The sequence below is a fragment of the Chiloscyllium plagiosum genome, unplaced genomic scaffold, assembly GCF_037043375.1.
Source record: "Chiloscyllium plagiosum isolate Xiang-an unplaced genomic scaffold, Cpla_swu_hap1 HiC_scaffold_4, whole genome shotgun sequence".
Classification (NCBI taxonomy): domain Eukaryota; kingdom Metazoa; phylum Chordata; class Chondrichthyes; order Orectolobiformes; family Hemiscylliidae; genus Chiloscyllium; species Chiloscyllium plagiosum.
Genome location: NW_028270142.1, coordinates 91,779,753 through 91,803,331, shown reverse-complemented (window position 1 = coordinate 91,803,331; position 23,579 = coordinate 91,779,753). Strand labels below are relative to the sequence as shown.

At 38.9% G+C, this 23,579-nt stretch overlaps 1 protein-coding gene across 1 annotated transcript in view; it reads left to right on the top strand.

Moving 5' to 3' along the window:
• yes1 (YES proto-oncogene 1, Src family tyrosine kinase) overlaps positions 1-23,579 on the top strand; it is an 80,844-nt gene that overhangs the window by 24,398 nt on the left and 32,867 nt on the right. Inside the window, exons 2-4 of the mRNA XM_043688227.2 lie at positions 3,970-4,242; positions 14,749-14,848; positions 17,230-17,328. Coding sequence (XP_043544162.1) covers positions 3,978-4,242; positions 14,749-14,848; positions 17,230-17,328 — 464 coding nt within the window. The 5' untranslated portion in view covers positions 3,970-3,977. The remainder of the gene's footprint in view (positions 1-3,969; positions 4,243-14,748; positions 14,849-17,229; positions 17,329-23,579) is intronic.

Genomic DNA, 23,579 nt, shown 5'->3' with positions numbered 1-23,579 from the left:
CACTATGAAGGACCATTGAATCGTTTTGAATGCCTGTTTTGACAAATAGCTATATCAGTTGATGGTGTCAAATGGTATTACAGGTAATATTTCTCCCATCAAAGCACAAAATTGTATTTTTAAAATTGCTGGTTTTGCAATTATGTCAAACCAATTTTGAAATTGAATTTGTCCTTCATCCCACTGAGACTTAGACTGAGACCACAGCTGTGTTGACCTTGCTGTCAACAGCCATAGTGTAGAAGTGAAAAGAACCGTTTTGAATTTCAAACAGCTGACTGAAAAATAAGATGTACATCTCAGCTGTCTGGAGTTGGTGAAGCCTAGGTGAAAGTTAAATATACTTGGATGCTTTTTTTCCATAATCCCTTAACAGAGTGGGAAAATTTCTATTCCTGGCTTTTGAGTGTTTCTGCCATCAGGTGAGCAGGATGCATGGGTTTCACAACCACGTGTAGTAGTTTTAATGGGCATGGCAATAGAGCATTCTGTTCTGTCCCTGCCTTGCCTTTTGCTGCCATGTTTCTTTATTCTGGTACTATTTAGAATAGAAGTTTTAATTTTTCCATTGTAGATGAAATCTGATTTGAATATTTTTTAATAAGTTTGGCATTAAAAACATGTGAGCTGTCCAATTGTCTAACGTATAACGGCCTAAAAGTTAGGTGAAAAAGTCATTCACTGGACCTGCAGCCTGTTAACTTGGAATGGCTTGAATTCTTTTAATCATTCATGATTAACAACCCCTCTCTTGCCGCCTCTTCTATTTGCATTAATGATTTGCCTTTTAATGTTAGGGAAATTATTGAACTGAAGACTCATCAGCTCATCAAAACAGTGGCTTTCAAATTTTGGTTGATCAGATAGTGTCATAATTGCTTGTCAGTAATTCTAGGCACCCATTTTTTTTTTGAAAGCTAAAGTTAGCTATCTAAAAGAAAGTAATACCAGAGGCCATAATCTAAAACTTAGGACCTAACTGTTCAGGAAAGATCTTAGGAAGCACTTCAATGCACAATGTGGGAGAAGTTTAGAGCTCTATTTCACAAGTAGCAGCTAATGCTGGAGCAGTTGTTAAATCTGACATAAAGATTTCGTTAAGTAACGGTGTTAAAAGATATTGGCCAAAAGCAAGTATGTAAGACGTAGGAGCAGAAATTAGGCCATTCAGCCCATCAAGTCTTCTCCATTATTCAGTCATGGCTGAAAAGTTTCTCAACCCCATTCTCCTTGTATCCCTTGATCCCCTTGATAATCAAGAGCCTGTCTATGTCCATCTTAACTATGCTCCATGACCTGGCATCCACAGCCTTCTGTGGCAGTGGATTCCATAAGTTCACAACCCTCTGATTGAAGAAGTTTCTACTTGCCTCCATTCTACAAGGTATTCCCTTTACTCTAAGGATGTGCCCTTGTGTCCTTGTCTCTCCTACCAATGGAAACATCTTCCCAACATCCACTCTGTCCAGGTCATTCAGTATTCTGTAAGCTTCAATTCAAATGCCCTCTCATCCTTTTAAACTTCATTGAGTATCATCCCATAGTCCTCCAAAGTTCCTCATCTATTAAGCTTTTCATTTCTAGGACCATTATTGTGAACCTTCTCTGAATCCATTCCAGAGCCAGTACATCCTTGCTGAGATGTGGGGCCCAAATCTGTGCACAATACTTCAAATGTAGTCTGACCAGAACCTTCTAGAGCTTCAGGAGTACATCCCTGCTTTTATATTCAAGTCTTCTCAAAGTAAATGCCATCATTGCATTTGCCGCCTTAACTATGACTTAGCCTGCAAGTTTACCTTGAGAGAATCCTGGACTAGAACTCCTAAGTCTCTTTGCACTTCAGACTTCTGAATTTTCTCCTCATATAGAAAATAGTTTCATGCTTCTATTCTTCTTAATAAAGTACCTGACCTCACTCTTTCCCACGTTGTACTCCGTCTGCCACTTACATAGTCACAATAATTGTTAGAAAGTCATCTAAAGTAAAATTGAGATAGATGTTGACCCTATAAATCTGAGGACTAAGGACCTTATCAGTTCGACTTTCCTGTGCAGTAGTTGCTGTCATTTTCACAAATTTAAGATGAACACCTGCAGTTTCTCCATTTTTACAAGTCCAAAATAATGATCGCTATCTACGCTGAGGAAATGATGCATCATCCAAAGTTGTGCAGGTCAGGTGAATTGGCCATGCTAAATTGCCCACAGCGTTAGGTGCGTTAGTCAAATATAAATGTAGGTAGGAGAATGGATTTGGGTGGGTTTCTCTTCGGGGGGGCAGTGTGTACTTGTTGGGCCGAAGGGCCTTTTTCCACATTGTAGAGAATCTCATCTAATCTAATCTAATCTAATCATTGGAGTTGCTGTCTGTTCAAGGGTTATTCAAATAGAGCAAGGCGAATGTGGGTACTGCAGATGCTGGAGATTAGGGTCAAGATTAAAGTGATGCTGAAAAAACACAGCAGGTCAGGCAGCATCCAAGGAGCAGGGAAATCGACGTTTCAGGCAGAAGCCCTTGGCAGGTCTGACCGCATTTGTAGAGATAGTAAACAATTAATTTAGATGTTTTTAAATCTGGTATGACTCTTCAGAACTAGTCTTTGGTGTTGGAATATTTGGGGAGATAAGCTCCAGTCTTTGATGTCACAGAGCTAGCTGAACACTGATAAACTAAAGTTCATGTATGGTTCTTTTTAAGTTGATTAAACTACTAGGTTTATATGTCAATTGAATTCTGCTCTCTCAAAGGGCAATCAAGTATCCTCTTCAGGAGGAAGCAACTGGAGTTCATTCTGAATCTTTGGTAATTAATAAAGTTTAGTTGATTTCCACCAACTGTTGAGATTGCTGTATGGTAAGTGGTAATTAAGGAAACTTCCCTTCTGAAACTTGGGCAGCTAATTTTGAAAGTTTCAAATGATGCATGGATCTAAAGGTATAAGAAAAGTTAATGAGTAAATGGAGGCATTTAGATTTTATGTCAAGTTGTCAATATGGGAGAGTCTGTTTTGTACATTTTTCGTTAAGTGGTCATGTTCATTGTTATGTACGTAACAAATCTGCCCACTGTTAAGTTTTATCAGTTCACAGTAGCCATTTTTATAAGAATAGAATGCTGTGTACTTGTTCCACAGTCAGTAATGAGGCTATTTAAAATTAAAAAGTACCTTGTAGTTGGGGAGAATAAAGTATAAATTTCATAAATAATATTTATTACCCACCATTACAAAAAATAATGTTCACCATGTACAATGTGAACGCTGCTATATTCACAAAATCAAAACTTATTTGCACAAAAATCTAAACATTTCTACAAAATTGATTGGTTTCTTGGCCTTTTAAACATTATATGTGAATTAGGAGCAAGAGGCAGCAATTCAGCCCCTCCACCATTTAATACTCCAGATGCAGTCACATCAATGCCTTCTACAACTGCAATAACGTTTTCCTACTTTTTATACTCCATTCTTTTAGCAATAAGTGCCAGAGTTCTATTTGCCCTCTTACCAGTTGAACCTGTTTTTGTACTTAGTTATTTTATCTGATCCTCTAGTCTGACCTGATTTATCAATATCTACTAACCATTGCTCAGTCTTAGTAATGTCCTTCATCATGGTTGTGATCAAAGTTTGGAAATGTGGGAACTTGAGCCTCAGTGCTTCATCCTTCAAACCTGGTAGCCTGGTGAAGGCTTTTTATTGTCTATTAAATATAAAAATACTGTAATTTTAGTTGTGTACTTCACTTTAAACCAGTTGGTCTAATCTTATGTTTATGACCTCCTTTGGTGCTGTGAAAACAGGCAAGTGCATTGTTTGCACACCATGTGACTTTTTCCTTTCAACTAGTTATAAAATGTTTAAATTAGTTGTATTTCTATATTCTGTTTTTGCCTATGCATTTGGTGTTTAAAGGCAGTGTGGATATCGGTTTTACCGTATGCTGATAAGTTTTATTTATTTGCAGCTTCAACCATGGGTTGCATAAAGAGCAAGGAGGACAAAGAGCCGGCTATGAAATACAGACCAGGTGATGCTACTGGAACTGTTGGTGTACACATTACTCAGTATGGTCCTGATCCCACCCAGCTAACACAGTCACCAGCATCAAAAGGACCATCTGGTAATTTCAACAAGCATTCCATGGCACCATTTGGTGGGTCCGCTGGTATGGCGCCTTTTGGAGGGGCCTCTTCATCATTTACAGTTGTCCCCAGTCAGTACCCAAGTGGTGTTACAGGTGAGTTATCGCACCAACTTTTGAGAAAATTATCTGCCTCTCTACATTATCATGCAACCATTTGCAGACAGATTCTCATACTACAATGATTTAATATCGCAAAATAATTTGTTAGATTTCTACAAATGGCTGAAGTGTTTTAAAGTTCCATTTATGGAAGTCTGCCAGGGTCCGCAGATGCTCTGCATTTTGCGGGGACAATACCTGAATAATAGAACTTTTGAGAAGAAAAATCTGTTGGATGTATTAATGATCATTAGTTGTGAAGTTCAGAAGATTCCTTTGGATAATCAAATCATAGATGTAAGTTTAGCCATAGAGTTACAAGCTGTACACTTTTAGAGTGAGATGCAAACAAGTGTCAGGTCCCAAAATTCCTTTGGAATGGATTTTAGACTTACAAGTTGATCAAACATCGAGGTGCATTTTTGCTTTGTAGAAATTTATATTTTTTAAAAAGTGCAATTGCCACAATTTCATTATATCTTTCACATTTGGGCAGCATAAAGCAAGGAAGCAGATGTATAGATGAAAGCAATGAGGGAGGACAAGATTGAGATGTATAACTTTTTTTTTTAAACCAAGGTATAGTGGGATTCTGTCAGAGTGGTAGAGGCAAAAACCCTCCTAACACTTAAGTCATATTTAGATGTACTCTTGCAATGCAAAGGTATACACGATAATAGGCCAAGTGCTGGAAAATGGGATTAGAATGGTTAAGTGCTTACGTTTGGCTGGTGCCAACTCTAAAGGGCCTTTTTTCTATGCTGTAGACCTCTTTTGAACTAAGACTTCCATCATGACTTTTGTTTTAACTTGTGATCTTATGTTCTTGGCCGAGTTTTCATTTGACTTGAAATTTAGCTGCCTCAGTGTTTACACACAAGATAAAAACATGATAGCTACAGGTATAAGTGTGATAAAAAAATATTTTAATCTTTTGCTTCTTACATGTGGGACAAATGTTTCGGGCATGTTGATGAAGTGCTGGTTTCTCCAGCAATTTGTTTCTTTTGTTTGCGCTCCAGCCTTGGCAATTCTTTGTTTTATTGTATGCGAGTGAGATGAGATGTGATGCATATGGGCAAGTTATATTCGTGCAGCAAGTGAATTTACAAAGACATTGTTAAAGCAAATCCCCATTTATTCACTTGATCTCTGTTCTCAGAAATCATAATAAATAATGCACCGAACTGTGCGCGCTAGCTAACTTGATTTTGGTATTGCTTTTCTTTCTCTAGAACTGCTATCTTCAGAAGCTCACCTTTATCTTAGCTTACAGCTCTAGCACAGAACTGCACCTTAAAGTCTCCCAGTTTGAAACCTCACTGTCTGTCCATTTGTCTCTCTTTCTCCTATATTCTTGAGTATTCACAGGAAGTGGAAGGGTGGGGCCTCCGACTTCTTTGTTCAGATATTCGCCAGTAGGCTTGTCAACCAAACAGACCTACCACTTCTTCCAAGAGTATATTCTCAGCAGCCATCCTGGGTTCACATGACTGGAATTATTCCTACTGTAACAGGTGTGTTTTTTTGTTAGGCCATCAGAAAACATTAATTGCTTAATGGTCCCCATAATTGTGGACATTAAGAATAGTTAATTCTTTAATACATAAAACCTTATGTTTACTTCTGCAGAGTTTTTAAAATTAGCTTCTTATAAATTATCTTTTTTGAAGAAAAATGCTCATTGACTATAACTCCATCCCAAATCCTTCGTGTAAATCAAAATGATCAAAATTTCAAATCTTGATAAATCATTAAAGCAGTGTTCCTGGCTATAACACTGGTTCCTTTTTATGATCACTATCTTAGTGTATTTGTTATTGTAGGTAAGGAATTAGATTCTTGATTTGGAGGTGCTGGTGTTGGACTGGGGTTAAAAAATTTAAGTTAAAAATCTCAACACCAGGTTATAGTCCAACAAGTTTATTTGGAAGACTAGTGTTCAGAGCACTGCTCCTCTATCAGGTGGTTTGGCGTATAAGATCATAAGTCATAGAATTTATAGCAAAAGTTTACAGTGATGTAACTGAAATTATATGTTGAAAAAGACCTGGATTGTTTAAGTCTCATCTTTTAGATTGAACATGTTGGTTTCAGTTCTTTCGTTTGTAAATTGCAGAACTTTTTAAAAGTTATACTCTCAAGTCAGTTGTTAAAGTTCGCTTCACTTCAGAATGTAACTTTTTAAAAGTTCTGTGATTTACATACGAAAGAACTGAAACCAACATGTTAATTCTAAAAATGAGCGACTTAACAAGCAGTCCAAGTCTTTTTCAATATATAACTTCAGTTACATCACACTGTAAAGTTCTGCTATAAATTCTATGACTAATGATCTTATACTCCACAACCACCATCGCTCCAAAAGTTAGTGCTTCCAAATAAACCTATTGGACTATAATCCTGTGCTGTTATTTTTAAAATTAGACTCTTGTTTCCTTCAGGGCTACGCCAAATAGGCTGTTCAACATACGCAGTTGAATTTAACGTAAGTAATCTTACAGGAAATGAGTTCCAGATCCCCACCACCCTTTCAATGATAAATGTTTTTCTCTCATCCCCTCTAAGCCTCCTGAACCTTCCCTTAAATCTATCACTCTGGTCATTAATCCCTCCATCAAGGGAAATTTTCCTCCCTGACTGCCAGTCTATGCTCCTCATAATTTTATACATCCTAACCATGTCTCCTCTCAATCTCCTCTGCGCCAAGGAAAACAATCCCAGTCTGTCCAATCTTTTCTCATAACTAAAATTCTTCGGCCCAGGGAAAGTCCTGGTATATCTCCTCAGCACCCTCTCCAATGCGATCATATTGTGGATTTTAGAACTGCAAACAGTACTTTAGCTATGACTCAACCACTGTTTTGTACTGTTCCAGCACAGGCTCCCTCTCAAACTCTAAGCTAGGCTAATAACGGCAAGTATTGCACATGGCACCTTAATTATTTTATCTATCTGTTCTACTACCTAAGGGGACTGGTAAGCATAACACACCAAGGTTCCTCTGATTCTTGGTGCTTTCCAGGGTCTGACCATTCATCAAGTATTTTCTTGCCTTGTTTGTCCTGCCCAAGTAGATCACCTTGCACTTGTTTGGATTGAATTCCATTTGCCACTGTTGAGCCCATCTGACCAGTCCATCTATATCCTCCTAACGCTGTTATCCTCACTATTTGCCACACGATGGATTTTCATATCACCTGCAGACTTGTTGATCAACCCTCCTAATTCAAATCTAAATCATTTTTATATACCACTATCAGCAAGGGCCCCAACAGTGATCCTTGTGGAACCCCACTGGACGCAGGTTTTCAGTCACACATACCCCTCTCAATCATACCCTCTGCTTCCTGCCACTCAGCCAATTCTGGATTCAGTAGCCGAATTTCCTTTGATCTTAATGTGATTGTTTTTCATACTGGAATCAGATGAGAAAGTTGACAGAACAGTTTGGATTCATGTATTCCTCCTTATTTCTTATCTTTGGAAGAAAACAACTGATGCTTGGAGTGATGTCCGAGTAGAAAAGATCATCAGTGGGAGCCCACCGAGATCTCCTTGGAGCTGTTGTGTTGAATTTTATACATTCCTTGAAAGGCAGGATACTATTTGGTATCCTGTATCAAAGTTGTGTAGCAGCAACCTTTCAAACCTGTGACCCATACTACCAAGAAGAATGAGTAGCAGATTCACAGAACACAATCACCTGCAGTTCCTCGTCTCAGCTGTACACCATTCTGACTTGCAACTGTATCATCCTTCCTTCATTGTTACTTGCTCCTGAAAGCCCCTGCCCAGCAACGCTGTAGTTATACTATACCCCAAGGACTTCAACAATTCATGAAAGTGACCCAGCACCCCCTTCTGCAAGCCAAATGGGGAATGACAGCAGCTGCTGGCCTAGTCAGCAGCACCCCCACACTCTATGAATAAGTTTTATTTAAATAAAATTGTTCATTAAGCAAAAGTGCAATAATTAAAATTGAAAGTAAACAGGTTAGTCATTTGATAAGGAGCTGACTCTTAAAGATCAACAATAATGTGTAGGAGTGATACTTTATGCAGAAGGCCAATGACTTTGGAATGGATCAGGTTTCTGCCTTAGGAAGTAGCAAGAAAGATGTCTTGGAGTTTGATGGATCAATCAAATCGCCAGTTCACTGCTAGTGAAGAAATAAATGTTCACACTTACAACTAGGATTGAGATTGTGTCAAAGGAGTTCATTTTAAAGATGGATCTTGATCTTAATGAGGCTGTCCTTGGAGCACGGTTCAGTTTTGATTTCAAAATTACTAGACAGATGGAAGGCATCCAATACAAGGTTTTGAGGTTAATTCCTGAAAATTGAGGATTGAGTCATGAGTTAAGTAACAGAAGGGGTTATTGTCTTGAAAAAAAAAGTATAAGGATTGACATGATGCTCTCTAACATTTTCACAAATAGGAGACCACTTAATCCAAGAAGGATCTTTTGTCAACCTCCAAATTTGAGGACCAATGAAGAGTCTAATATTAATGCTAAAATAAAATGGACAATTTTCAAAAGAGGGTAATAAAATTGGTCAGATTACGAACTAGTTTACTGGGACAGAAGCGTGTTGAATTCCTTTTAAGGATTAAATTATCTACACTTAGGAAAATATATTCTGTGCTTTTAAACACAGAAACAAAGTAAACAAAAATGTAAAATGTCTCCATATTAAAGATGTTAAAGAATGCAAGCTCCAAAAACTCAAGGGTGCTGAAGTCTGTCTGAATACTTGTTTCCTTTCCCTTTCTGACTGCATCCTTTCATCTAATCTAGTGGCTCAGTGGTTAGCCCTGCTGCCTCACAGCACCAGGGTCCCAGGTTCAATTCCAGCCTCTGGTGACTGTCTGTGTGTGGAGTTTGCACATTCTCCCCCTGTCTGTGTGGGTTTCCTCTGGGTGCTCCTGTTTCATCCCACAGTCCAAAGATGTGCAGGTCAGGTGAATTGGCCATGCTAAATTGCCCATAGTGTTTTGTGCATTAGTCAGAGGGAAATGGGATTGGGTGGTTTACTCTTCAGAGGGTCGGTGTGGACGTTGGGCCGAAGGGCCTGTTTCCACACTGTAGGGAATCTAATCAATCTAATTTCTTGCCATGTATTCACTATACGCTCTGACTTTATCCCCTTCTGCTGTGAATGATCTGTGCTCAACAAAGGACTTGGCTTTATCCCTTGACACCCATGCCTTAAGGAATCTTGGGTGTAACCAAACGCTGAGCTGCTACATTGCCCGTTGTGTTAGGTACATTAGCCGGGTAAATATAGGGTACGCAAATGAGTCTGGGTGGATTACTCTTTTGGAGGGTCGGTGTGGACTTGTTGGGCTGAAGGGCTTGTTTCCATATTGTTGGAAATCTAATCTTCTGTCATCTTTGTCTCTGTGTCCACTTTTTTGGACAGGAATCTTCTCCCTGCCACATGGACCCTTTCACTTGTCTCTAATACCTCCCTTCCATCTGGAGCCCTCCCTCTGGCCTTTAGTCTGGAGCCAGAGCCTAGATTCCTGGTGGCAGTAGGCCCAGAGCCAGGACTTTTTATAGTGGCAGGGCAGTGCCTGGAGCAAGGACTCTTGGCAGCATCAGTGAGGCGCAACAGCGTGGAGGAGGGATTCCTGAAGTCCAGAACATCTTGCAGAGACCTTGCAGAAGCTCTGCCATGCTTGAGACCTAAATTTGAACAGATGAACTGAGTTGCAAAAGAATAGAAAGAAATTACTTCATGTGCTGGATTGTGGCGACAAAACAATTTTCGCTATCTTCCTAGATATGTGACAGTAAAATCATCCATTCATTTAGCCTGCATTTGATATCTACATTGAGAATTATCAATGGACATTGGTCGCCTTCATTTCTCTGTTCCCATTGCCCACCCTAGACTGTCTTCCTCTGAGCTTTCTGCACTCTCTTCCCTCAGGCCCAACCTTGTTGTTTAACCTGCTATTAAGAATGCTGTGGTTCTTACTTTGGAGTGTTAACATATTCCTGGTAGATGATGTAGAAGGGTGGTGTTCTATTCACAGAAATAACTGGAACTTTTATTTTAAAATGATCTTGCTCTCATACTAGCATTTGTGACCTGGGCTTTAAGCAATATTTCAACAAAGTATGATGCAAATTCAAAGAACAACCCCCCATTTTCTGATTAGGCAGTTTATGGCCTCCAGGTTTCATTATTGAGTTCAATAACTTCAGATGGCTGTTCTCCATTTTTCTTGCATTCTCTTATGTTCCACCTCCTCCTTCCACAACTTTGACTTGTTATTTTGCTGTTTAGTGGAGGGGAACTATTCTCTCCCTCTTAATTTACATCCATCTTTCTTTTTTATCAACGTTGTCTCTGTTTACTTCTAACATCCCTTCTGCTTCTGTCAAAATACATTTTATTAAATTTCCAACACTTTTCAGTTCTGAAGAAGTCATACCCTGAAACATTAACTCTGACCACACATACTACCAGATCACCTGAGTGTCTCCAGCATTTTGTTTCAGAATTCCAGCATCCACCATATTTTGCTTTTATAATAGAAAATGACCTTCATTTTTTTTTTCAGCTTTTCTGCTCTAATAGTGACTCTTTTTTTACCTTTTCTCAAATCATCTGCTATAACCTTGGATAAGATTGTTTCTATTTCTAAATGAATTATGACTGAGAACTATTCTCAGTTCTAGTGAAGTATGAGAACCTGAGACAATATCTGTTTCTGTCCTCCCAGATGCTGCCAGATCTTAGTATGTCTGGCATGTTTCAGCATTGTTTGTTTATCTTGTTTCCTCCAAAATACAGTACTGGGCAGTGGTCCTGTTTCATGCTCTGAATCCTTTGATCTCCCCAATAGGTCAGAGCTGCCTAAAGACTTTTTTTTCCTTAATTTTTCTCTCTCCTATTCCTTTTAAAGACTTCATTCTGCATTTTTCATCTATCCCTAACCACATTTTGTTGATTACTCCACAGTAAAATTACTAAAATCTTTAAAGTGGTGCACATTTCAAAACATAAAATGGGAACTGGAATAGATCATTCAGACCTTCAAACTTGCTCGACCATTCAATATGTTCACTTCCTCACCATACTCTTTGACCCTTTTAACCATATCCTCTTGGAAACTTTGTTGGTAAGCCTCCGTTGTTTTCTGTGGCAGAGAATTCCACAGGCTCACTACTTCCTGGGTGAAGAAATTTCTCCTCATTTCACACCTAAATGGTCTATTCCATATTCTTAGACAGTGATGAGAGTGTAGTGCTGGAAATGCACAGCAGGTCAGACTGCATCAAAGGAGCAGGAGAATCAACATTTCAGGCATAAGCCCTTCAGGAAATGTTGCCTCTCTTGCATTTTGGATGCTGCCTGACCTAACTGTCCTTTTTCAGCACTACACTCTTGACTCTGATCTCCAGCATCTGCAATCCTCACTTTCTCCTTAGACAGTGATCCCTGGTTTGTAATATCCTTATTGCATTTATCTTGTCTCATCCTGTTAGAATTTTATAGGTTTTTGTGCAATTTTCATTCTTCTAAGCTCCAGTGAATATAGTCCTAACTAATTCAGTCTCTCTTTATGTCAGTTTTGGGAATCGGTCTGTTGCACTCCCTCCATTATCAGAACAGCCTTCAGATAAGGAGACCAAAGAAATACAGAATACTCCAGATGCAGTCTCACAAAAGCCCTGTTCAGTTGAAGCAGGACATTCCTGCTCCTGTAGTCAAATCCTCTTGCTATGAAGGCCAACATATCATTTGCCACCTTCCCCACCTGCGTGTTTGCTTTCAACAACTAATGTACAAGAACACCCAATTCTCATTGTGCCTCCACCTTCCCAATCTACTACCATTCAGGTATTCTGAATATCTGTTTTTGCTACCAAAGTGGATAACTACTTATTTATCCACATTATACTTAATCAGCTCTGCATTTGCCCACTCATTCATCTTGTCCTGATCTCAGTGAAGCAGCTGTGCATCATCTCCTCAGTTCACCCTTCAATATCTGAGGTCCAAGCACTATTCATGGAATCCCTACAGTGTGGAAACAGGTCCTTCAGCCCAACAAGTCCACACCGACCCTCAGAGTATCCCACCCAAATCCATTCCCCTACATTTATCCCAACAAACACATCCCTGAACACTATAGGGAATTTAGCATGGCCAGTTCACCTAACCTGCATATTTTTGGATTGTGGGACGAAACTGGAGCACCTGAAGGAAACGCATGCAGACACGGGGAAAATGTGCAAACTCCACACAGACAATCTTCAGAGGCTGGAATCGAACCTAGGTCCCTGACACTGTAAGGCAGCAGTACGAACCACTGAGCAATTCTTTATAGTAACTCACTGGTCACTGTCTGATGTACTGAAATGGATAGAGAACTGGCTGCCCTTCAGAAAACTACCCTACTCTATCCATGTCAATACACTTGCCCCCAATTCTCTGCACTTTTATTTTGCATGCTTAATTTTTCACAAACCTTCATTTCTCTCTATAGTACTCCAGTAAGTTTCTGGTTCTCTCTCAACCTCTTCTCTAAAGCAGTGATAATTTTTAACTGATTAATCGTGATAGTTTTCTAAAATTCAATTTTAACCAATAGGTAGCATATGGAGCTCTCAATAGTTTCATCTTAATTCTGTTTGGTCTACGAGCAATTATAGCAGCATTATTCGCATTACAATCTCTCATACGGTTTCTGAAGCTGTTTCTTTTGTCATATCAAATACTTCTCAAATCTCTTAATCGTCTCTGAAGCTAAAGTTATCGGTTTGAATGCTACTTCTGTATCATGGAGACTGTTCTCGTTTCTCTCCCTCTGCTAGCTGGTGAAATCGCAACCTTGTGCAGAGACAGAAGTTTTGCAACCTTGCCACTCTTTGACTCTGCAATCTGCTTCCTCCCCATATCTGATCAATTACTAAATGGCTTGCTTTCCCCTCAAAAGTTTAACCACTTGTGCCCAGTTTCTCCCTTCTGCTGGAACCCTAATTACCTGTCACCACCCAAAGTATGGCTGCTTCAAAGACTGTGTAAAAGACTCCCACCACAGATCAGAGCTGAAAATGTGTTGCTGGAAAAATGCAGCAGGTCAGGCAGCATCCAAGGAACAGGAGAATCGACGTTTCTGGCATAAGCCCTTCTTCAGGAATGAGGAAAGTTTCCTCATTCCTGAAGAAGGGCTTATGCCCGAAACGTCGATTCTCCTGTTCCTTGGATGCTGCCTGACCTGCTGCGCTTTTCCAGCAACACATTTTCAGCTCTGATCTCCAGCATCTGCAGCCCTCACTTTCTCCGCCCACCACAGATCAACCAAGTCCCATATTAGGGTTATGCCATACTAACCAAACCTCCCAATTCCATACCATGCTGATTTCAAAATTCAGTCCTTGTAAATCATTTCAAGGCTTTGTCTTACCTTGCTTTAGTGACCTCTTTGTCTTGTAGTCATACATGGAATCCTCAGTCCTCTGACACTAGATTTATCATCTCCACTCCCAATCACAATTTGGCAACATGTACTTCAGATTGAACTTTGAATTCTTTAACTATTTCCCACTCTTACTGTTTCTGTCCCTGATTAAAATCTCTGCTTCATTCCTTTTCCTCATTGTAGACTCTCCATTTATTCGCCCTTTCAATTAACTCAGCCATCAGATCCCAGTCATATTTTATCATTATTGAGGTGTCTTTTGTTATCAGATGTGCATTTATATGCACATTTCCGCGTTCATTCCTAAATCCTCACTGCTAAATTAGATCATAGTGCAGTCTTCTCAAACTTTTTCCTTCCCAAACCAAAAGTTATTTACTCTTTATTTCATGGTGCAATTTTTAAACTTGTAAAACTCCAGGCTTGGTGTCAGCTAATCACAATTTTCTCACTTACCCTTTTTTTTAAAAACTTCAGTTGCTCTGTTGGCTTTGTTCGATCCAGTCACTACTTAGTATAAACATTTTTAAAAAGTATTGTCTCAATAAGCAGCAGTTAAGAGTGCTTTGGGTTGTTAATCACAAGTCCATTATTTCACTGATACGTAATTCTTGTATAAGTTAATTCTTATATAAGTTAAATTGAAAATTATATCCATACTGCACAGCTGAGGGTCTTGAGCTTCGCATTCACGCTGAAACTAAATTTCAGTTAGTTTTTGTCACTCGGCAGCTCTGTTGTTCTGTGGGTTAATAAAATGGAGAGTGGTTGGATCAATCTAGCCCTAGTCCCTGTGTTTCTATCCTTAGCTGTTGCCATTTTGCCATTGACTGCACTATATATGCGACAGAGCATGAGAACCTGCTGGCATAAATCTCCTGTTTGTGCAGGCTATAAATACTTGCCAGCTTTGATGTTTATTTTGTGGCCCAGTAGCAGTTACTATGGAAGTTGCAGTATCTTCTGGAGTTTATGGTTTTAAGTTTAAATTATCAGTTAATTTTGAAACATGCAAATTTCGAAACAGTAATAAATGTTTGTATCTCCTTGAAGGTGGAGTAACTATTTTTGTGGCCTTATATGACTATGAAGCAAGAACAACAGAAGATTTGTCTTTCAAAAAGGGTGAGAGATTCCAGATTATAAACAATACGTAAGTATTTTAAACTTCAAGGGAGTTAGTATTCTAAATTTTCTGTAGCTGCTTATTATAAGTGAAGTTATGTATGCAAGTTTGATTCAATTTTTTTTAGAATCTTAGAATGATCAACTCAAGGCTGAAGCACTATACTATGCCAAACCTGTATGTTGTTACAAGTATCCCTTCAATGCTAGTTTCCATTGCATGAATAGAAAGTTTTAGCTGTTATCACCACATTGAAAGACACTTGAACCAGGGCACTTCAATGTTTGGTAGTCACGCACTGCCTAAAGAAGTTTCATGGCTTTGCACATTCCCCAAGATATGCATCCCAAATACAAACAGAAAATGATAAAGATGTGCAGCAGGTCAGACAACATGTTAGATTTAGATTCAAGTTTTATTGTCACGTACTCAAGTGTGGTGTACAAGAGTACATTGAAAAGTGTAACATGTCACCACACACTCAGTGCCATCTTAGGTACAAAGCGCCTAGGTACAAAATCTTAGTTACAGAAATAGAAAAACAACAAAATAAGTTTTAAAATTTCAGCACTACAGTCGTCTTAGCATAAAACTAGAAAAATAAAGAAATAAAGTTAAAATGTCAAACATTACATCTGTAGCAATAAATAAGCTAACATTTCCGGTCAATAACAAAGTTCTGATAAAAGTTCACTGATATGAGACATTCCTCTGCTCCAAACTCATTAAAATTCTCCAACAATATCTGTATATTTAGTACATTAACAGCATTTGCAACATTTTGTTTGTGCATCATCGATATTGGTTGAATCATTAATTTCTTCAGATGCAGACTCAATTAACTTTTTTTTAATTCACTCGTGGGAGATGGGCATTACTGGTTTGGCCACAATTTATTCCCCTTCATTTTGAAAGTGTTGGTGAGCTACCTTGCAATGTTGCATAAGCTGTAGGTAGACCTACAATGCTGTTGGGAGGCTATTGCTATTTTGATATAAGTTATGGCATAAGATTAGAGGGAAATGAGAGCAAATGCAGAAACTCTGTTTGAAATATTGTAGGATTCATAAGATTTTGTAATCAGAATTAGAATCAATAGACAGATTGCTTTCATTTCCTCATACATTGATGTCACACATTTTCACTAGAATTATGATCTTAAATTTGATGGAGCGATCACTGACCAAGGCATAAATTTATGACAGAAGGTTTTGGGGAGCTGTAAGGGGGAGACCTTTGCACCCAGAGGATGGTGGAAATCTGGAACTCACTGCTTGTAAAGGTGGAAGAGGCAGAAACCCTCAATTTAGGGAAGTACTAAAAAAAGTGCTTGTGATGACAAGGACTGTGGATTATGTGCTGGATAAAGGGATTTAAATATTTAGGTTATTGTTTTCAACCACAATTTCAATGGGACTGAGGGCTTGTTTTCTGCTGTAAGTCTATATGACATTATTTACAGATTGGATTTTAAATGTTAACCATGTGTGCTCTTTGTTAATTATTTTAGGAAAGGCAAATTACTTTTCATAGAAGATGCTAGCCATTTAAAAGATGAGGTGCTTCTGGATTGCACTGCATCATTGACTTGCATGATATTTTGACTAGGGATTAATTGAAGTGTCTGCCTATTATACTTGGAACTTAGGTTTTTTTTAACTCCACCCTCTGTCGCGCTTCATCTGAACATCCTTAACAGCTCTTAACTGAGTTGCGCTTTCAAAGTTTGAGAACCAGTAATCTAAACTATACTGCAAGTTCTGTTATTCAGGCAGTTGTGTTTTTTTTAAAAAAAAAACTCCATCTCAGGAATAGCTGGTTCATTGTTTTGTCTGATCCATGAGTTTGGGTGTCATTACATGATAGATTTCAAATAAATGACTTCACATTATTTTTTCATTAATTTATTCTAATGTAATTAATTAATGTAATCGTTAGCTCAGAAGTACTTTGAAGCTTTCTTGTATTTTAACACTTGAAGTTCAGATAAAGCAGTCTTTCATTGTGAGCAGTGCTACTTTCGGATCACATGTTTACATCAAGACCCTCACTCCTATATATCTTGCTACTCTTCTGAAAATGGATAGTGCCTACTATTGGTAATGTAGCCAGCATTCAGCCCTTAACTAACCTCACTTAAAAATCTAATTAAAAGATCATTAATTTTTATTGAAATAGTGATTTTTTGTTTTGTTTTGTCAGCTGCAGTATATTTTGAGGCAAAGTGAGGATCTAAAAAGTTCTATTTGTGCATATGATCTCTATCTCCTTTTTTAAAACATTTTTGACAGGATTTCAAAGTCCAGTTAACGGACTTCTGAAAAATTTTTAGTATGCCATTTATTGTAATATCTCTGAATAATCAATTCCAAACTGTTATGATATTAAGTGCTGTTTTGATGTTACAGGGAAGGTGACTGGTGGGAAGCTCGATCTATCACTACAGGGAAAAAAGGTTACATTCCCAGCAATTATGTGGCTCCTGCTGACTCTATTCAAGCTGAAGAGTAAGATTTATTTCTGTTTTATGTTTTTGCGAGTGTTTGATATATTATTTAAAATTTCATGATTTGAAGTCTATTAACTATTTAATTTGTTGTAATTGTTTATCTTTATACAGTTGCTGAGGTTGAGATTAGCAGTTGATTCAATATTTTTCATTAACTAGATCATGTGATGGACCATTCTAACAGCTCTTCAGCATTTATCAGGCAATTGGTTTGTGATCAATTTTCACTTTTTCTAATATTAAAATGCTTAATTATAGGTACAAGGGCTTAAAATATTTTTAAGGGCTTTTTTAAAATCTTTTGAGGGCTAGATTTTGGTCTTCAGGGTCTGTTTTTACAGTCTCTAACTCCTTTATTAAGTCATGCAGTCAGATTTCTTCTTTGTGTTGGTATACTGAAGATTTGAACTTGCATAGAAGCAAGAACTTAGAGTTCATACCCCCAGTAAGTATCATCATCCTGGTAAACTGAATGCTACTGCTGATTGTCAAGCTTGCTTCCTTTGGCCACTATACTGCATTAATTCCTTATCTCACTTTTACTTAGAAATGCAATTGAGATGGACTGTAATGCTATGTCCACTAACATTTTCATTCAACCTTTGTTCCGTTTTTGTTTCTGACATTTTTTCTAACACACATATATAGCTAGATAATATTGAGCTCTCCTTTCTGAGATTGGAGAAAGGGGGAGCAGCAGACTCTGTCCTTCCAAAGGACTGGTATCCAAATGTTTTGGATCGAGGCATTAATTAGATTAATCGTTGTTGGGGTGACTCCCTTAATAAAAGATTCCTTCCCCTCCCTAATCTTTATTTGTCTTATGTTGTATGAGCTTCCCACTTTCTTTATTGCAATCGCTAGCCAAGTCAGGCTTCAACAAGCTAAAAAGATCTTTGCATGCATGTTGGAACAAAGCAGTGCATTGACAAAGTGATCAGTTAAGAGTTTAAGGTGTCTCTACTTGGTGACTTCTTCTACAGAAATAATTTATTTTTCATCACAATATAGTATTCGCTTATAAAGAGTACTTAAATGTTGTCAAGACATTTCAAAACTCTTGTGATATCAAAGATAAAATGAACATTTAATTCCATTTAGCTTGTAGAAGTTAGCAAATTCTGCAGCAATCAAGTATGGTTCATTGTTCAAGGCAGTGTAGTGTAAGTGGTGAATAAATTTAAAAACTAATTGCTTCTGGTAGTAGTGAGACAAAAATATTCAGTCATTTTAAATGGCTATCTCGCAGTAAGGAGCAGGAGTAGGAAATTCAGCCCTTTGAACCTGCTCATGGCTGACCACATCTTAGCCTCAACTCCACTTTCCTGTCTGCTCCCCATAACCCATTATTAATTAAAAACCTGTCCATATCCTCAAAATCATTAGTTTTCCCAGTGTCCACCACATTTGATGAAGTGGATTCCACAGATTCACAACCAATTGAGAAAAGGAATTCTGCCTCATCTTTGTTTTAAATTTGCCATCCTATAGTCTAAAATTATGACCTTTTATTCTTGATTATCCCACAAAGGAAACATCTGCTCTACATCTACTTTGTCAATCCACTTTAGCGTCTTGTATACCTCAATCTCCACTCATCCTTCTAAACTCTAACGAATATAGACCTCAACTGCTCAATCTTTCCTCATAGACAAGCCTTTTTTGTCCAGAATTAATCTAGTGAACCTTCTCTGAACCATCTCCAACGCAAGTACATGCTTCCTCTAGTAAGGGGAACAAAACTGTACCCAGTGCTGCTGATGTCTCACCAATGACTTGTACACTTGCAACAGCACTTTCCTACTTTTATACTCCATTCTTCTAGTAACAAATACCAAAATTCTCTTATTATCTGCTGTACCTGTATACGGGCTTTCTGTGACTATGCATGAGGACACTTGGATCCCTTAGCACTGAAACATTGAAGTTTCTCTCCATTGAGGTAATATTGTCTTTCTGTTTCTCCAAACAAAATGGCAAACCTCGCACTTATCCATGTTAAACTCCATCTGTCAAAGTTTGACCCATTCACCTATCATATCTATTTGTAAATTTCTTTATTGCAGCTTCCCTTCCTAGTCTGTTTTGATGTGATTTGCAAATTTGGGTGTAACATATTCTATTCCTGCATCCAAGTCCTTAATATAAAATGTAATTGTTTGGACCTGATGACCGAACCCTGGGGCACCCATTAGCTATAGCCTGCCAACCAGAAAAGAACCATATAATCCTGACTCTGCTTTCTCTTGGTCAGCTAATCCTCTATTCAAGCTAACAAATTACTCCTAACCCCACGTGATCTTACTTTGTACGTTAACCTTTTGTGCACCTTATCAAAAGCCTTCTAGAAGTATATACTATCAACAGGACCTCATTGTTCATTTTCGTTGTTAGATCTTCAAAGAACTCTAGCAAATTGGTCAAACATGATTTACCCTTCATAAAACCAAGCTGACTTTGACAGATTGTGTCTCCAAATAGCGTGTTCACGCAGCCCCACACACACAACTTTTTACTACAACTTTTTGACAAGTTCCACCTTTGCCCTGTACAAGACAATGTTGGAGAGATTATCTGGGGAAGGGAAGTTTATGTACATGCCTGTGTAGAACTCCAGGGAATGTGGTGGGGAGAGAGAGAGAGGGCACGAGGTAAGTCATTTGGAGACGGTGCCTGATCCCATCAATTTCCAGAGTATTCTCGGCAGTGAGCCAAGTTCACTTTTAATCACTGTAAACAAAAGGCGTGATCAGTGTTGGAGACATGCCTTTAAAGTAATGTTTCTATCGGGACCTCACGATATCCTTCGGATAATCCGATATTCAGATCATCAAGGTTTTTCTATACTTCCTTTAGGACAACTAATTAGGGAATTATGGATTACTCCCATTGGGGACTACTTTGCCATACTGTTTCATATTTCTACCCAGATTCAATATTACATCCTAATTTCCAGTACCAAATCATTTTTCACTATATCAGATTTACTAACAAAGTTACACCATTCCCTTTGCCTTTCTTCAATCCTTCCAAAACAGAGTACCCTTGGATATTTGACTTCCTGTTCTGGTCTCCCTGTAACCATGATGTGGAGGTGCACAAGTGTTGGAATGGGGTGGACAAGGTCAGAGGTCATATGATACCAGGTTTTAGTCCAACAGGTTTACTTGAAATCGCAAGCTTCACTTGACGAAGGAGCAGCATTCCGAAAGCTTGTGATTTCAGACAAGTTTGTTGGACTGTAATGTGGTATCATATGATCCCTGTAACCACATCTGTGATTGCCACCGAAACCTATATCTATTCGTCTCTAATTGCATTGTTAATTCATTAATTTTATTCTGAATGCTATGTGATTTCAGATGCAAAGCTTTTAAGTTTGTCCTATTATGAATTTTCCCTGCTCATGTAAGGTTCCTTGTGCAATATGCCATTCACACACTTCCTTTCATTTTGTGGTAACAATTAGCCTCTTAACTAATCTGTACTCCTACTTTCTCCTTGTCGTTTGATTTTTGTAATTTGCCACGCAACTGAACCCCTTTTCTCTGTTTCTTCCGCCTCCCCCCACCCACCACCCACCCATAATTCAGATTAAACCCCTATCTTCAACCCTAGTTATACATTTCTGGTCCCAGCATGATTCAAGTGGAGTTTATCCCAACAGTACTGCGCCCTCTTTTCAGAGTACTGATTCTGTTGACTGTAAATTCAAAACCATTTCTCCTGCATTAATCTGTGGGCCATGCATTTACTGCTTTAACCTTAATGACCCTGTGTTGGGTAGCTCATGGCTCAGGTAGTAATTCAGACATTATTACCTTGGTGGTCCTGCTTTTTAATTTAGGACCTAGCTGCTCATATTCTTTCAGCAGGATCTCTTTCCTTATTCTACCTATATTGTTAGTACCCATGTGGACCATGCAAACTGAATCTTTCTCCTCCCAGTTCAAGTTCTACAGCAGCCTAAGTAAGATAGCCCAAGCACCAGGCAGACAACACAACCTCGGAAATCTATTCTGGCCACAAAATACAGTGTCTATTTCTCTGACGATAGCATCCTCTTACAACTATCCTCTTTTCTCCCCATTTTGCTGCTGTGGTCACTTTGCTGATCCTCCCTGCAGCTCCAGTGTGCTGCTTCCTGAATCCCTTTACCTGCCTCAGATGTAGTCACACCCTCCTCTCCCTAACCACTGACCAAATTCAAGGTGGTTAATGTATGAGGTGTTCTGCCTCCTGAATCATAGCATTCAGGTAACTCTTCCCCCATCTCCCTGAGGTGTTGTAGTGTTCAGAGTTCAGACTGGAGCCTATCAACTGTGAGCCACCATTCCGCAAGCTTGTTGCAGATGTAGTCAGTATGAACCCCAATGATGTCCAGCAGCTCCCACATGTTGCAACAATGCACATTATAGAGTAGAGTGGAGTAGCTTTTTATTTGGCGTTTCTACCAAATGCAACTGATACAGTAAAAGCGAGTGTGTTCCTTCAGGACCAAGGGTGCTTTGTGGGCAGCGATCGTACACTGCATAAAGTGCATACTTGCAAAACATGCAAATTACAGTAATAGAAGAATGACAACTAATAGACATTTTTCAAGCAGCAATTTGAGTATTGTAGATGTGGATTGGCTTTGGGGAGTCAAGTGAGCTACTCACTGCAGTATTCCTAGCCTCTGATCTGCTCTTGGACCCATTGTATTTATATGGTGAGTTCAGTTCAGTTTCTGGTCAATGGTAACCCCTTAGGATGTTTATGTGGGGCATTCAGTGATAGTAAGGCCATTGAGTATCATAGGGTAACGGTTTGATTTGTTTCGTTTTGGCAGTGGTTGCCACCTGGCATTTGTGTAATATGAATATTACTTGCCACATTTCAGCCTTAAGCATTGGTATTGTCTAGCTCTTGCTGCATTTGGATATTGACTGTTTCCGTTTCTGAGGAGTCACGGATGGTGCTGAACATTATGTAGTCATCAGCTACATCCCCAATTCAGACCATATGGGTGTCATTGATGAAGCAGCTGAAGATGGTCGAACCTCGGGATATTTTGAGGAACTCTGACAGAAATGCCCTGGAACTGAGATGATTGGTCTTCAAAAACCATAGTCAATGTCCTGTGTACCAGGAGTGACTCCCACCAGTAGAGAGATTTTCCCCTGCTTCCTATTGATTCCAATTCTAGGGTAGAGCTCCTTGAGGCCACATTTATCAGATGTAATCTTGATCTCAAGAGCAGTTACTCTCACCTCATCTCTGGAGTTAAACTCTTTTGCCTATGTTTGAACCAAGACTTCAATGCAGTCAACAGCTGAAAGGTCCTGGTGAAACCCAAACTGGGTTGCAGAGAGCAAGTTATTGCTGAGCAAGGTGCTGCTTGATCGCACTGTCACTGACACCTACCATAATTGTACTGATGATTTGAGTAGACAGATGGGAAGGTAATTGTGAGTTGGCTTTGTCCTTTTTTTTGTACAAGACATACCTGGACAATTTTCTACATTGCCAGTATTGTAGCTGTAGTCAAATATCTTTGTATGGGTGAAGTGAAATCTAGAGTGTATGTCTTCAAAACCAGCACCATCAGGGCCTGTAATATTTGCAGTGTCCTGTGATATCAAGAAATAGTTGAAAGCACATGGAGTAATCTAATCGGTTTAAAACCAGCATCTCTGATGAGGCCAAGATTGGTCATCCATTTGGCACCTAGCTGGAAACTGTTGCGAATTATTCAACCTCAACTTTTGCACTGATTTGCTGAGTTCCTCCATTATTGAGGCCAGGAATATTTGTGGACCCTCCACCACCATTCACCACTGGATGTGTTAGCACAGCTTAAGTCTGATCCGTTGTTTATGGGGTCACTTAGTTATTTGTATTCCTTGCTGTTTGGCATGCAAGTAGTCCTGCTTTTTAGATTTGCCTGATGTGGCTCCTGGCATGCACTCCTGCAATCTTTAATGAACTAGGTTTCATCCCTTGGCTTGATGGGTAATAGCAGAGTGGGGGATATGATGGATCATGAGGCTGCAGATTGTATTAGAGTACAGATCTGCTGTTCATGGCCCACAGAGACTCATGGATGGCCAATCTTGAGTTGCTTCATCTCTTTGAAGTCTGGCCCATTTAGCACAGTGATATTGGCACAATATAATGTAAAGTATTCTCAATATGAAAGTGGGACTATGTCTCCACAAGTACCATGTAGTGATCACTCTTCCCAATACTGCATCTGTGGCAGGCACA